Source organism: Mobula birostris, chromosome 14, assembly GCF_030028105.1.
Source record: "Mobula birostris isolate sMobBir1 chromosome 14, sMobBir1.hap1, whole genome shotgun sequence".
Taxonomy (NCBI): Eukaryota; Metazoa; Chordata; class Chondrichthyes; order Myliobatiformes; family Myliobatidae; genus Mobula; species Mobula birostris.
In genome coordinates this window covers 81,772,997-81,788,957 of record NC_092383.1, presented here as the reverse complement: position 1 = coordinate 81,788,957, position 15,961 = coordinate 81,772,997, and the positions used below count along the sequence as shown (strand labels likewise).

General features: G+C 38.4%; 1 protein-coding gene across 2 annotated transcripts in view; it reads right to left on the bottom strand.

The window, feature by feature from the left end:
• dstyk (dual serine/threonine and tyrosine protein kinase) overlaps window positions 1-15,961 on the bottom strand; it is an 81,867-nt gene that overhangs the window by 52,728 nt on the left and 13,178 nt on the right. For both annotated transcript variants that reach the window (XM_072278764.1, XM_072278766.1), the window contains exon 2: window positions 1,222-1,607. In XM_072278764.1, the coding sequence (XP_072134865.1) occupies window positions 1,222-1,607 (386 nt within the window). The remainder of the gene's footprint in view (window positions 1-1,221; window positions 1,608-15,961) is intronic.

The window sequence follows — 15,961 nt, the reverse complement described above, 5'->3', positions numbered from 1 at the left end:
ATTCTTCCTAATGCAAATCAATCTTAAAGCCTTGATCTAAAATAATCTTTTATAGAGTCCCAACGTATCCTCTTCCAACCCCATTTGTCTTTTAACCTCATTTACTTGTTCTGTAAAATAACATATTAAAAGGCATGCTCTTTAAAGTCACAACTCTGCTATGCCTTCAATTATTGTGAATTCCCTTCCCTTTACCTGTTATGCTCCCACCAAATGTATTACCTCAAACTTAACTTGTCCAGAATCCATTTGCACTTTCCCGGGACACAATTTTCTTCTTCATTATGAGCTAATCTGTAAATTATATCTGCATATTTCTTAATTACACTCAGTAAATCCAACTTTAAACATTTAAAAGAAATGAATAACAAATAGTCTTACAAAACCTATTTTCAGCCTATGGTTTTCCATTATTGAAACATGCCAGTTTCGTCACATTCCCATGGACTTCTTAATGACAGACTGCCTTTTTGAATAGGCTAGGGTTAAATCTGGGGTTGCTGGGCAGCACGGCTCAAAGGGTGAGTAAGGATTTCCCTTACTCACTCTTCCTTCAGTTAGTCCTGACGAGGGGTCTCGGCCTGAAGCGTCAACTGCACCTCTTCCTACGGATGCTGCTTGGCCTGCTGCGTTCACCAGCAACTTGATGTGTGTTGCTTGAATTTCCAGCATCTGCAGAATTCCTGTTGTTTACACGGCTTACAAAATGTTTTTCCACAGCATCTTGGTGAATATGGCAACAATAAATTGCAAACTGAAGCATTTTGATTTTTAACATTTGGGTGCAGCTGGGAATGGGCATCATCTAGATTAATCACTGGAAAATGTCAGCTATCAATTACTGCTTAATTCTGTTAGATATAGCCCAAAGAGATATTTGACTGTTCACCTCATCATGGACATCGAACAACTACACCTTCAGCAATAAAGCACACAACTTCATAATGCAGTATTACAATACTATTTACTTTCAAACAACTTTGGATATAACATGCAACTTTACCCAAGATCCTATAGGCTTTTATTTACAAACTTTTTTTAAGAAAAAAAAGTCCATGGCCATTTAACTGCACCTTAAGAATGAAAAAAAAGCATCAATGCTTCATGTCAGACATGGCCAAGTAAAGAAATATCAATATGACTTAATACGGTAAGAAATCTGCAGCCCTTCATATCAGTGACTTTACTTAGAATTGTCCACATTAATGGTTATCTTGTTACCTGCAATAATGGATGGTGTAACGTTATTTCCAAATGAGCTGCACAATTTGCAGGATCTTCACTCTCTTGGATTTCTAGGTCCTCCTCAGGAATGGTGTCCCATTTGCCCTGCTGTGCAAGATGATGGTGGACCAATACATAATGTCCGGGCAAAGCCAAGCTAACACTTGTCCTCTTACCATGGGTGAATTTCAGCCGACGCCTTTTACACTTATTTTCATTGCTGCCCTTGATAACTGGCAAAAGCTTTTCACCCATGACACTGTTCAGTACATGAAACTTGGCCCAGCAATTCTGACCCAGGATCATGATGCAGGGAAAGCAGCCCACTGTTGCTTGGAGGTAGTCCTCTTCATGGCGTGGGAATGATATGCAGCATAAAGCACCTAGAAAACAGGAATTAAACATTTGAAATTGTAAACTCACCATGGAATCAATGACAATGTCTGAACTAATTTCCATACTTGGGGACCTGTACCTTTGCCCAAGCCCAGATGCTAACGAATTAGCAATGAGGTCCATGCTCCTCAACAGAACCAAAAGTCTGACAAGGCTCAGAACTGTTAGGAGCCATAACTTGTTGGGTGCAAAGTTAAATACAGCCTCAAAGCAATTATGAATGGGAGCTTTCTTCCACTGCTATCAGGTAACCTTCAATTATGCATCAGACATGCCCTACAAGGACAAGAGTATTACATGTAAAGTGAACCATCAGCAAGACTAAATGAGATTCAGCACAGATCAATGAATGGCAGGTATTCTGGCTCTACTGTGCAGGCTGGAGGAGCAACATTAATACCATTAGTCATTGATAACTCTGTTCAGTGGAATTTGTTTTGGTCCATCAAGTCTGAGGGGCATCTAATATCCAACTTATATCATCTCACTTCCATCAACTTAACCCCCGCCCCTCCCCCACCATGCAACCTCCAGCCAACATACATAGTGCAATTTACCTGCCTAATGAATCTACCAGCAAGCATGTCAATGGGATGAGAAGAGAAATCAGAGCATCAGGAGAACCAAATTTGTCTTCGGGAGAATGTGCTAACTCCACACAGTTCAGGATCAAACCCAGATTCCTGGAGCTGCCAAGAGCCTTACAAAGCCATCTATTTTTTTAAAATTATTAAATATGCACTTCTGGTTTCAGAGAACAATAGAGGAGGATATTTATCCCCGTTCACTCAGACCAGCACACCTTTTGGGCAATTAGATTTCCTCATCAGAATGATTAAACCATGGTGAATGACCTACACTGCTTCACAGTGAAATCAATTCAAGCAAGGATAACTTCTGATCTGAGTATTTCCACATCTGCTTCTACTCTTTTTCTTTAATATCTACAGTTGCGCTTTCCAAAGGGCTTTCCCTTTCCTCAATTTGAGGTGCCTCCACATTTTGCATCCTTTTATCAAGCTAACATTTCCCAGTTTTCACGAGTGTATACAAGTCCTGCAACTCAACATCAAGGTACCACTAACCTCAGAGGCTAAAGAAAAGGCCATAAAAAAAAGAATGGAAATACATTATTACACTAAATCACAAACTCATCAATATCGACTCTTAATTAACTACAGCTTAGTATTCAATACTATCACTCCCTCAAAACTAATCATTAAGGTTCAAGCCTCAATACCTCCTTGTGCAATTGGGTCCTGGATTTCCTCAACTACAGACCCTAGTTAGAATGGATTGGTAACAACTCCTCCACAAGTTCAAACAGTACAAGTGCACCATGAGGCTTCACCCCCTGCTCTACTTGCTTTACACTTATTACTGGGTGGCTAAACACAGCTCCAATGCCATTTTTAAGTTTGCTGACGTCACCACTAAATTAAAGGTGCTGACAAATCAGCATCTAAGAGGGAGACTAAAAATCTGGGTGAGTGGTACCACGGGAACTATCTCTCACTCAATGTCTGCAAGACCAAGAAGCTGATTAATGACGTCAGGAGAAGGAAACGAGAGGTCCACGAGCCAGTCCTTGCAGGATCAGAGGTGAAAAGTGTCAGCAACTTTGTTACTACCTTGGTGTTAACATTTTGAAGGACCATCCTGGTTCGAGCATGCAAATGCAATTACGAAGAAAGCACAACGCCTCTTTGACAAACTTCTATAGATGTGGGAAGGATAGAAAACTGACTGGCTGCATCAGAAATTCCTACAGTCCAGTCATTCATGGGTATAGCCTCCCCACCATTCAGCACACCTACACGAAGCATTGTTGTAGGAAAGCAGCCTCCATCATCAGGGATTCTCAACACCCAGGCTATGTTCTCTTCTCACTGCTGCCAACAGGAAGGTGGTACAGGAACCTCAGAACTCAACACCAGGTTCAGGTATAGTTACTACACCTCAACCATCAGGTTCTTGAACCAAAGGGGTAACTTCACTTGCCTCATCATTAAAATGTTCCCACAACCAATGGACTCACTTTCTTTTAATCTCATGTTTACGATATTTATTGCTTATTTATTATTCTTTCTTTCTGCATTTATAGATTTTTCATCTTTTGCACACTGGTTAAACAAAAATGGTCTTTTTTTTAATACTTTATTTTCAAAATACAATGAAATCAACAGGAACATATAAGCTCAGACATGTGTAAAAATAAAATAAGAAAAAAGGGACAAAGCATTAGAGGGATGCTTATTGAACAAAGTGCTCAAAAGTGCTAAATATTAAGTCTCAAATGAGGGCTGTGAGAAATCAGCTGGAGGGAAATTACTCATCTGGTCTTTCAAAAAATAGACTTTATTATGAATTTATTGGGTATGCTGCAATGGGTATGGAATGTTGGAGGCCACTTGTCTTTTTGAGAAGAGAGAGGGATGGCTCTGATAAAAGGCAACATGGAGGAGGGATACAAATTTGGCGAAAAAAAAAATCAGGTTGTACAGGCAGTACGAAAACAGAAACAAGGAACAAAAGATATAGGTGGAAGATGTCTATATGCAAACGATTTTTCCAAAAGCGACGTCCTTCAGACAATTCATGAAGGAACTGCTTTCAAAATATGATTCTGCCCTTATTGGAACCTGTGGCTTACATTTTGATGGTGTGTGTTGGGTCCAAATGAGCAGTCTAGTGTTTTGCTGTCTCTGAGGGAGTTCAATGAGGTTTTAAGTGGAGTGTGCAGCTTGGAGATGGGGAGCAAGCCCGTGATTGACACAGTTTCTTGCCGATCTCACTGATTGAAGAGTTGAGCAAGACTGAAATCAATGAGGACGAGCGCAGAACGCAAGCAGGTGTACAATACCGTCTGCCTGCGTTTGACTAGTATCTCTCTCTCCTTCGTCTTGGGAAAGGTTTAATTGACATGGTTTGTGCATTGGGCTCTATGGTTCATGCCATAAGCATTTGGGCTTCTGGTTATTCTTTTTGTTTTGTTGCTATTTTGATCGGGGCAGACTGACTGCGGCCTACAGTTTACAAACAACACAGCTCTAAATTGAATTGAACATTTGTGGACTGTTTCAGTGACTCCGGTTTGATGTTTTATATTGTCTTTCATTTTTTTTTACCTTTTGCACTATTTGTTTTTTGTGCGTCTGGTTTTTGATGTTTTCTTTGAATGGGTCCCATGGTGTTTCTTTGTTTCATGGCCATCTGTGAAAAGGTAATCTCAGGGTTGTATACTGCATACAAACTTCGATAATTAGTGTATCTTAAATCTTCATTCAAAGCATTGCAAGAATTTAGAAACTAAAGGCACATTTAACGGGGGCAATACAATTATGGGGGACTTGAGTCTACATATAGACTTAGCAAGCTGAAAAAGCAGTGACTGAGGGGAAAATAATCATGTATGAGATTATGGTTTGCTCAATTAAAGTGCTGACAAACCAATGAAGGAACAAGTTATTTCCGAAATCAGATCTAAAATAGCAAAGGGCAACTCAGTGATCTGGAAACTACTAGACCTTTTGCAAAGAATGGTCGAACTATGAATCTCACCCCACTCGTTGGAAAATGGAGTCACCTCTTTCTCCCTTATTAGGAGAGAAAAGTATGTCGAATTATCGGGTGAACAATGCAGTCTCTGAGGTAACTGCAAGTCTGTGTCTTTGCTATTGCTTTACTCACGCTTGAGTGCTGGTAGTGGGTGCGAGTTTTTTTTTTGCCGGTGGGGGGGAGAGGGATTGTTGCTCGCTGCTGCTTATGCACGAGAGGGATGGGAGTTGAGGGGGACTTTGGGGTTCTAACATTTAACTGTCATTCATTCTCTGGGGCACTTCGCTGTTTTTGTAGATGGTTGTGAAGAAAAAGCATTTCAGGATGTACATTGTATACATTTCTCTGACAATAAATTTACCTTTGAACCTGTGAACCTATGATACAACTTTAGTAATTCTGAAAGATATTTACAAACTTTGTAGTTCCATCTGAAATTTGGTCTGAAATCAAACCAGAAACAATGAAGTTATGAAGTACAAGTTAGCTGTGGCAAATTGAAAAACCATGATGAGGTAACAGCATTAAGATTTAAGTAATAATTTATAACATTGTATATTCTTCTAAAAATCCAAACGAATTTAAGAGCATTTAATTGAAAGGAAAACACTTAAAACTGTTGCACAAAAACATTTCAGAATTGAGCCAAAGAAGTAATGCATGGAGATGTGCAGGAAAAGAGAACACATAGTAATCATGCAGGTGACAATACACTGCAATAAATTCTATGTATAGAACTAATGTGCACCCTTTCAATTATTCCAATAATGACTCAGAAAACCAGGCAAAAATAGTGGACAATAGATCAAGTGTCAATAAAGTGCCAAAAGAAATTACCCTTCATTTAAAATGAAAAGATATCCTGTTGAGACTAGAAGCCACCAAATCTGCAGGATCCTATGTGACAAGATTGTGAATGATGGCAACCACTGAAATAGTTCCAATGATCTATAAAGTGAACAAATGTAATCCTACCAACTGAAAGACACAACTGCAGGTCATTTAAATTAATAAATCAGGGAAATGCTAGAGACACTTTTTACAAAGTGACAAATGGGACATTGCACTACAAACAGGAGAAATAATATGACAAATTTGGCTGTTTAAAGAGTCTACAGCACGAGTCAAGTATGAACCATTATATATTCTAAAGAAAGCTTTCATTAAAAGAAAAAATAAAATTACTGCATATGGTTTTGGAGTCAATAAAACAGAACAGCTTAAGAACTGGTGAACAGAAAAGAAAAACCACAATTAATAGATCTTTGCTGGATTTCAAGACTTATGGCTGTGATAATGCAGGAATTGGTTTCTCCTATTAACAACCCAGGATTATGTGCATGAAGAGACCAGATCTAAACTTAACATGTCTAAATTTGTTGATGATACCAAGTAGGGTGGCAGAGGGGGATTGGAAAGATGCAGAAGCTTCAGGTGATATTCTGTCATAAAGAAATAGAGATCACTGGTGAGAGTATGCAATGGCCTGGTATTGAGAGTGTGAGGAGTTTGTCTGATGAGGACAGATTATACTATTTTTTTTTATTTTTTTTTTAAAAAGGTGTGAAAGACAAAGTTGCTGAATAATATAATTTTTTAAATGGGCCTATACAAGGATGATATTCACTCTGTTTTGATGTCCAGAGTAAAAGTCATGGTCTCAAAATAAAACTGAACCTTTCAGCAATGGAAGAAGAAATTTCGTCAGAAGTTAGTGTGTCTTCAAACTATTCTATCCAATGCAGATTTGGATAGACTTTTGGATATTAATCATACTAAGGCAAGGAGCTACAGCAAGGTTTAACATAGTCATGAATCCTGGAGGAGACAAAGGACTAAATAACCCACTCCTGCTTTTTAAAACCATTAAATTCAAAGATTTAACAGCGAACCGCAAGCCAAAATAAGACGAGACAAAATAATTGAGGATATAAAAAAAACATTTTGAACCTATGTAACCCCTGGCTAAAAGAACAATTGGGATTCTTATAGGAATTCTTGAACGAAGTAAACTCTGCCTCACCAGTTCTCCCCAGCTTACAGAGAGACAGTGAGAGATTGCTAACATTGTACATTGTTCTCTCGTTTCAGTAGGGGAGGAGGACTCACCGATAAGGACAGGAATGAACATCCAACTGTAATTAAGTTAGGGCCTAGCAAAGGGAATAACTGATAAGGACTGGACAATACATCCATCTGTAATTAAACCTTGATGTAGCGAACTCTCTTATCTATGTAATTAAGTTTTGCACCGACAGACTTGTTGGGATATACCAGTTCAAATAACATCTTGCAACAGTAATGTATGGGGCTTACTATGTATAAATATACGGCTGTAACCGGAGAGAGTGGGGCCACTTGTTGGATCGTGGCAGTATTACGTGCCTTTCCTCTGACAACTGGGTCTCAAACTCCTGCAGGAGGGTGCGCAATAAACTGCTATAACTATAAGAAGCTGGTCTCCGGAGTTTTATTCAGATTCAACTTTAACAAAGGAATTAGGCAGTGCAATGACCTAGACAGAAAGATGAACAGGCAGAAGCTAGTTCTCAGAAACAGTGTTTTATTTTAGGGCTGAGAAACTAGAAGAGCAGAGCATGAAAATCAGATGGATTAGTAAAATTAATCCATGTTTTTAAAATGGGGGATGCCTTTTTTCCAAGCTTGCCAAGTGCCTTTAGTAATATACGTGTTTTACTGAGTTTAAAGTATGCTTCTGAACAATCATTCAGTATGCAATTTTACTGTGCTCCTGACTCAAAGAATTTTACCCATATTGCTCTGTTTTGTGATGTATTAAACAGTTACTAAATAAAACTTACTTTAACTATTAGTCGCCTTCTCTCTAAATCTCTTAATCGCAGGATTTGCCTTCTTATACTCAGCACGATTTGTTCTTTACTCAGGTTTTATTATTAGTTGCAAAAGAGCCTGATAAAACTAATAAACCTAAACAATATATAATCAATACATAACTAGTGAAGCATATCCACACAAAGCAAAATACTGATATCTGAAATACAATCAAATTCATTTTGAAAATAGTTTTTAAAAGTCAAGATCCTCAACAGGTCAGATGATCACAAGTGTATGTATGAACTAGAATTTTTGCCATAAAGCAGATGAAAGCTCTACATAGACCTTCAATAATACATCTTTACTCTAAGATTCATACATTAATTTTAACCCCATTCCAGCATTAACCGCTCAAACTTGTTGTATCCAAAAGTATGAGTTTCCCCAAGTTATTAAATAATATTTATGACAAAAATGTTAAGCATGCCTTGGATCAAAGTCATTACTGAACTTCTAGATTGCGCACAGGGTTTTTCCACTACATGTGCAACACCTGGGTAGCTGTAAATCCTTTACTGAATTAACAGCTAACTTTCAACAAGAATCATTTTGTGAACCATGCTGCACTGAACTCATTTTGACAATTCAATTCAGGGATGAGGAATGACAGAGCTGCATGGACAGATGAAGCACCTTTGATAGGGTGCAGACACCACATCACAGACTTTATGAAAACAAGAAACATTTTAAAATGTGTATCCTGTGCCTAACTAATTAACCCTTGAGTTGCTGGCAATACAACACAAAGCAAAATGATGATTAATACATGCATGCAAAATTCTACACCTTAAGGAGGAGATTTTGCTGGAATGGAAGCAACCAAGAGGTCATTTATGAAGTTATGATAATCTACAGCAGCAGTGGGAATGGCATCCCATGACTGGCAGCAGGGAAAACAATTCCAGGGGATCAATGAACCAAAAGTCAAGAGAAAGTACAGTCTCAACAGGGCAGCAGTGGGAGGATTGGCAAGGTTGCCAGGCACCAGACACACAGCACCTCAAATTAACGATTGAGCACAGACCATTTTTAGTTGCTTCCAATAAAGTATCTTAAATTAGTAGATACAAATACTCAGCTACATTGAATATCTACTTCCTTTAACTGGAAAAACTTCTATTCAGCTTAAAAAGCCACACAATTCTCACCTAGATTTGTTACCGCAGCTGTTATATACTACAATGATTGTTTTCTTCACAGGATACAAAACCCATGGTAAGAAAGTGCCCAATTTAAGCTACAAATTGAACTTTGTGTTTGAGGTACAGTCAAAAACACCATTAGTCAGTAAAATGCAGAGCAAAAGAATAAGCAGAGAGACCATAAAACAATAGAAGCAGAATTAGCCAGTTGGCCCATAAGTCTGCTGTGCATTCTATCATGGCTGATTTATTCTCCCTCTCAACTCCATACTCCTGCCTTCTTCGCCCTAATACTTGACATCCTTACTGATCAAGAACCTATCAACCTTCATTTTAAATATACCCACAATTTAAGCGAGAGATCAGAAAATAAAATATTCCAACAAAGGCTATTGAATGTAGCACAAAGATTTCTTTTATTTGTAGCTTCAGATGAAATTTGCAAACATTAACACTGAAATTCACAACACTGAGCTAATTTCCACACACATTCAAAATTAATACCAAACACAGCAAATTGTTGTCCACTTTTTCTTGATCAGAGATAACATTACCATCATAAACATCCCTCAAGATGTTTCTTCACTGGAAATATATCCAAGTCAGTTTAAAATAAGCATTTTCTCCAGGACAAATATCAAAGAAATAGGTTTGTTTTCTTTGTGCCTCATCTCAATTCGATTGTTTTCCCCACAGTTCATTTTACTGATTAATGCTGCATTTGACTGCATCCCAAACCAAAACTTCAATCTGCTGCTTAAATTGGGCACTTCTGGATCATAGGGGTTTTATATCCTCCGTAGATAAAAATCATTGAAGAAAGCAAGAAGGGAATTCATCCAGATTCTTGAAGCTTAACACTTATGTACAAAACCAGCAACCAGTTTGCTCAGATTCATCACTTATTCAGAATGCAATTATTTTAAATCATGTCTGCATCCCAAGTTAAAAATCAAGCACAAGCCACTAAGTGCAACAATGATGCTGGTAATAATTATTTTCAGGACAATTTAATCTAACAATCTCCCTTCATTCCAAATTGCACAGTTCAACTTTTCTTCCTCCTTCCAGGATCTCCATGACTTCTAAGCAAAGCCTTCCAGGTTATGCTTTGATACTTCAGTAGTTTGAATTCGAACTTGTCCTCATATTTAAAGCTCTTGAGAGTTACTTTCTGAATTTAGCGCTTGAGACAACACAAGCAGCAAAATTCAATTCACACATACGTGCAAAAATAAAAGAGCAGCCCTTTTTTTGGGGGGGGAGGGAAGAGAGAAAGAAAATGAGAGTGAAAAAGGAACTTAAATGATGTCAAAAAATATGAGACATTTAAAATAAAACACAAATCAGACAATGAGATTAAATTGCTCAATGAAATAAATGTGTTTAATGGCAAATTTTGAAGTGTTATGGATTTCAGTTAATTAGGACACGAGGGACCAATACATTCTGGCACAATTAAATGGCTGCTCACAATTAATGCAAGTTTTATAAAAAGTATAAAAAACTGTTGTTTAAATAAGTAGCAGTATTTAAATAAATATAGAACAAATTAGTGAACTACCAATACTACCACAGTATTATAAAACTACATTAGTTCCCAATAATTATCAACAGCGGAAATCATCCAATATATGTTGCCAATTAGTGCAGACAGTGGACTGCCTTCACAACAATCCTTTCCATGATTGCATCCTCCAAACCTTTTTTCATCGTAACATGAAAGATGCCGTCGATACCTTTGAATTCTTCGTAGTTCCAATTTGAAGTAGAGAAAGGGTTACATTTTCACTCCTGGTCATTTCTGACATCAACAACCCCGAATGCTCGAAACTACAGTGAGCGAAACAGTTCTGAATTGTCTTATTACTTATTTTTCACCAACTATCTGTGACAAAAACCACTGGTTTTTGAACACACAAGCAACTATTTAAAGACTGTTCACTCTAAGCACAGTGTAGTGTCTAACAACTACACAAGTGCACACAACTGATGCTAATGAGAAACAGTTCAGTAAAAGTCTCCTGCCCCAATTAAGCTGCATACTGTCCACAATAATCCAAGGGGATCATGACTATTTTCTCTATTGGTTTTTTATTTATTTAGCGATACAGTGTGGAGCAGGCCCTTCAGCCCTTTGAGCCATACCATCCCAGCAATCCCCAACAAATCCAATTAACCTAAAGCTAATCACGGGACAATTTACAATGACCAATTAACCTACCAGTATGTCTTTGGACTGTGGGAGGAAACCAGAGTACCCAGGGAAAACCCACAAATTCCACAGGGAAAACATACAAACTCCTTCCACTTTAAGAGTTGTCAAATAAGTGGCCCAATTAACCGATTAGCCAATTAACCAAAATCTACTGAATTTACCCAATTCTATTTGGAATATGCAAACAATTTTGGGCTGCGGTGAAAAGACACCAAGTATAAATCAAAAATGAACAAGAGGAGAGAACAGAAAGTTTCTCAACAAATACCTGATAAATGGTGGCAAATGTGAGTATCCATCAAGGCGGTGGGGGGGGGGGGGTAGTTTTCCTCGATGGCTAGGGACCACAAAACAAAAACTTTGAAGGATCGGGGTCCCTGGACACATGATTTGCACAAGAGTAATATGCAGTACAGGAGGTAATTAATAAAGCCATCATTGGGGAATTGCATGGAAAATTAAAGTCTCAGTAAAGACACATCTGGAAAACTGCATGCGGCAAAGGTCTCCGCTTAAACAAAGGTGTTATTGTGTTGAAGCAATTAAGTGAAGATTTACAAGGCCAAAAACCTTAGATAAGGGTAGACAAGACTAAGCATGCATCTGCTTGAGCTTTGAAGATCAAGAGCCAAATTGTTTGCAGCAGACAGGATTCTGAATCTCTTGACAGAATTGAAGACGCCAATATTTTGTTTGTGAGATAAACTTAAAGTCCAAGGAGAAATCACTATTAACAAAAAATGAAGGATCACCCATTTAAGGCAAGGGGAGGTAGTGCAAATTTTTTGATCGTCATGAGAGTTTTGGTTTTCATTCCTAAAAGGGAGAACACGTTTTTCAATATTTTTACCTTGAAGCTAAATTTTCACCTTGTAACTTTTCACCCTCCCCCCCCCCCCCCCCCACGGTTATTTCAGGCATGATCTTACAAAACAGCAAGATAAAACTGAGGGGTTCAAGTGGTCTTAACATACCTCAGTATGTTCATATCTACAAATTAAAACAAGCAATTCATTTTTGCTCAAGTTCGTTTGTATTGTTACTCCAATGTATTTGGATAGTTAATGGCCTCCATAACCTTCGTGAGTAGAAAATAATGATTCAATCAGTCTCGGCCTGAAACGTCGACTGCAGCTCTTCCTAGAGATGCTGCCTGGCCTGCTGCGTTCACCAGCAACTTTGATGTGTGTTGATTCAATCAGTGCCCTTTGGGTGGGAAATCTATTGAATGATCAATTCTGTTTTTGGAATTAACCCCAGCTCCAGACTGTCCAGCTGGGCAAAACTTTGTCTAATCATGCCAAGTACTAATATTAACATATATATATCTTTAATATATTAATATATATATTTCTTTACTCCATGTACATTTGAATATGTAACGAAGGCTATCATAGAATTTACCCAAGTACTTGATGCAGCTACAAATTTACTTTCAAGTAAATTGCACACAACGACATCCAGGCACCACATGAAAGCAGACTCCATTGAAAGTCTTAACATGTGAAGACTCATGTTGACACTTAAAACATACAACTTGATATTTTTGAACATATTAATCTATGTCCATTCCCCTTTCATTTATCCAGCCTACATCCTCATGAAACATCTCTGCAGCCCTTCAAACTCCCATGATCCGGTTTACTACTATCAAAGATGGATGTGGCACTTAATCCCACATCCAAATCACCTGAAGATGTCAAACAGCAGAGGCCCCAACAACAAACGCGTGATTGATGGCTGGCATGGACTTTTTCTCCACAATGTCTCTATGACCATGACAACCAATCCCAATGGCAGCCCACTATCCAGTCATCCAAACTGAACTAACTTGTGTCTTCTATTGATTAACCAATTTTCAATCCATGCCAGTTAACTACTACTAAACCTCAGGTGCTCAAATTCTATGAAACTTCAGGTGGCAGTTAAGTTCCATGTTCCCTTTAATCCATAACTTCCAAAATTTCCTCACGTATTCTTCCAGTTACAACCTCAAAACTAACATTCATCAAAAAATTTCCCTTCATAAATCCTTATACCACTCAATGCTAAGCTCTTCAGTGATTACTCAATAAGTTAACCACCACTAAACGTCACATTATTCAGCCTTCAGTTTCAATTCATCTCTCCCATTAGATGTAATAAATGTTACTTTTTAATCTATGAGAACCATTGAATATGCAATTTTACACCCAATATCTGCAGATGCTGGATATAGAAAAGTTGTTTTTTTTTTTAAAAAACTACAAAATATAAAAACTAATTTCCTCCCCTCCTGTCTTCTCCTACCATTTCAGATCTCCCCCTTGCCCTCTCAAATCTCCATCTCTTCTTTCAGTTAGTCCTGACGAAGGGTCCCGGCCCGAAACATCGACTGTACCTCTTCCTATAGATGCTGCCTGGCCTGCTGCGTTCACCAGCATTTTGTGTGTATGTTGCCAGGAGATAACTGGTGTTTGTTCATTTTTTATTTAAACTTGAAGTCTGAGCTGGTGGCATTATGACATATGACACTCATATAATATCACATACAACCCTTAATTATTTGAACAAAGAATTCTTAAACAATACATTTACAATATTACTCAAATATTACTGAATTATTAAATTCAACATTCATCCCTGTTTAGCTATAAACTCCAACTCAATACAGAATGCATCTCAACAACGTACACAGTGTATACTATAACACACCAACTACATAGATATCCACAGCAGAGAAAATTTTTAAGATGTCCCATTCAAGCCTAAAGATTTAATCATTGTGAAGGATTTCATACTCTTGTGGGATAATGTCTTTCCTAAACAGGGAGATCACTCTGCTAGGAAGGTGAGACTTGTGGCTGGGAAACAATCTTAGGGTCTGGGGCCTCCTCTGTGGTAGTTTTGTGTTAACCCTGGGGCTGCAGGAAACAGTTCTGACAGCTCCAGAGTTGACTCTGGACGTATTTCTTTTGTTTCTTTTGGACATGATGGCATCTCAAACTGAGCATGGCAAGCTTCAGTGGATGATGTGGATCATAGCATGTGAGTACAGTGTCTGACATCACCATTTCCTTTACCTTTTGGAAAGCCACCTCACATTGCTTTGTTCATTGCCACTTCTTCCCGATCTGTAGTAATGAGTTGAAGGGATGGAGCACAGTAGCCAGCTTTGCAGGAGCCTATTATGGTAATTAATATACCCTAAAAAGATGCAACTCTGACACATCCTTTGGTCTAGGGGGCATCCACCACTGCTTGAAGGTACTTAGCATACTTGTGTAATCCTTCTGTGTTAGTGAGACCACAGTAAATGATGATTGTTTCAAAGAATTTACACTTGTTGCATCATGCTCTGAGCCCATAATCTTCTAATCCTTTTAACACTGTCTTGGGTTTTTAGAGAGATTCCTTGTCATTCTCACCGGTAACAATTAGGTCATTCTACGTAACATTGCATGCCTGGGCAGCCTTGCAGCACTTGGTCCATAGCTTTCGGCCAGAGTGCAGGTGCAGATGCTATTCCAAAAATAAGCCTATTATAGTGATAAAGCCTTTTGTGAGTGTTTCTGGTGAAAAATACTTAAGGCTCTTCTTCCATCTCCATCTGTAGGTAGGCTTCAGCCAAGTCCACTTTGCTGAAATGGTTTCCTTCGGAAAGGTTTGCAAAGATACCCTCTATCCTGGACAAAGGATACTGATCAACTTTCAGTACCTTGAAATCACTACAAATCCTGGCAGACACATTCTTCTTGGCTACTGGGACCACTAGTAATGCCCATGGGCTCCACTCAAACTTAGAAAGAATTCATTTAGCCTCCATGCGATCTAGCTCACTGGCTTTTTTTTAAATCACAAATGGTACAAGGAACAGGATGGGCTTTCCAAAACTTGGGTGTGGCATTTTCATTTAACAGTATTTTACCCTTGATATGTTTTGAGTTGTCTAATGCCATCCTTAAACACTGCTGTGGCATCATTCGCTTGCAGTTGACTCTAATTCTGGGGATGTGACATGCAAGTGATAGCTGGATCTTCAATAAAGTTGCAGTTGTCTCAACCACTCACATCCTCAAAATGCTGGTGCTCTTGTGTTTTTTTTAAACCACATACAAGCCTAAAGTGGCTTCTGGTTGTTGTATTTCACTGTAACAAATGTCTTTCCCACAGGAGATATCTTTTCTCCAGTACAAGTTCTTCATTGGATATCTGAAGGCTTCAGTTTAGTACTTTTGAAATGCCATTCAAACTCATGTTGTAGAATGACTATGAAACAACTCAACCTGTGTCCAATTCCATTTTAATTAATTTGTCATTCACTCCTGTTCTAAGCAATACTGCTTGTGTCTTGCTTTCATATTGTAAATCTCAAGGCTACCTAGTCCAGTGTCACTCTCATCATTATCAGATCAGATTTCATCAACATCATGCAGATTTGTGCCCCTTTTGAAACTGAAACTTTACTTTTTAGCTTTTTCTTTTCCCTTTTAGCTTATTTTTGTCTGCCCAACATGCTCTTTGTATGTGTCCTACTTTGTTGGGTGTCCTACGTGTTGGCGCGTGGCCAAGTGGTTAAGGCGTTCGT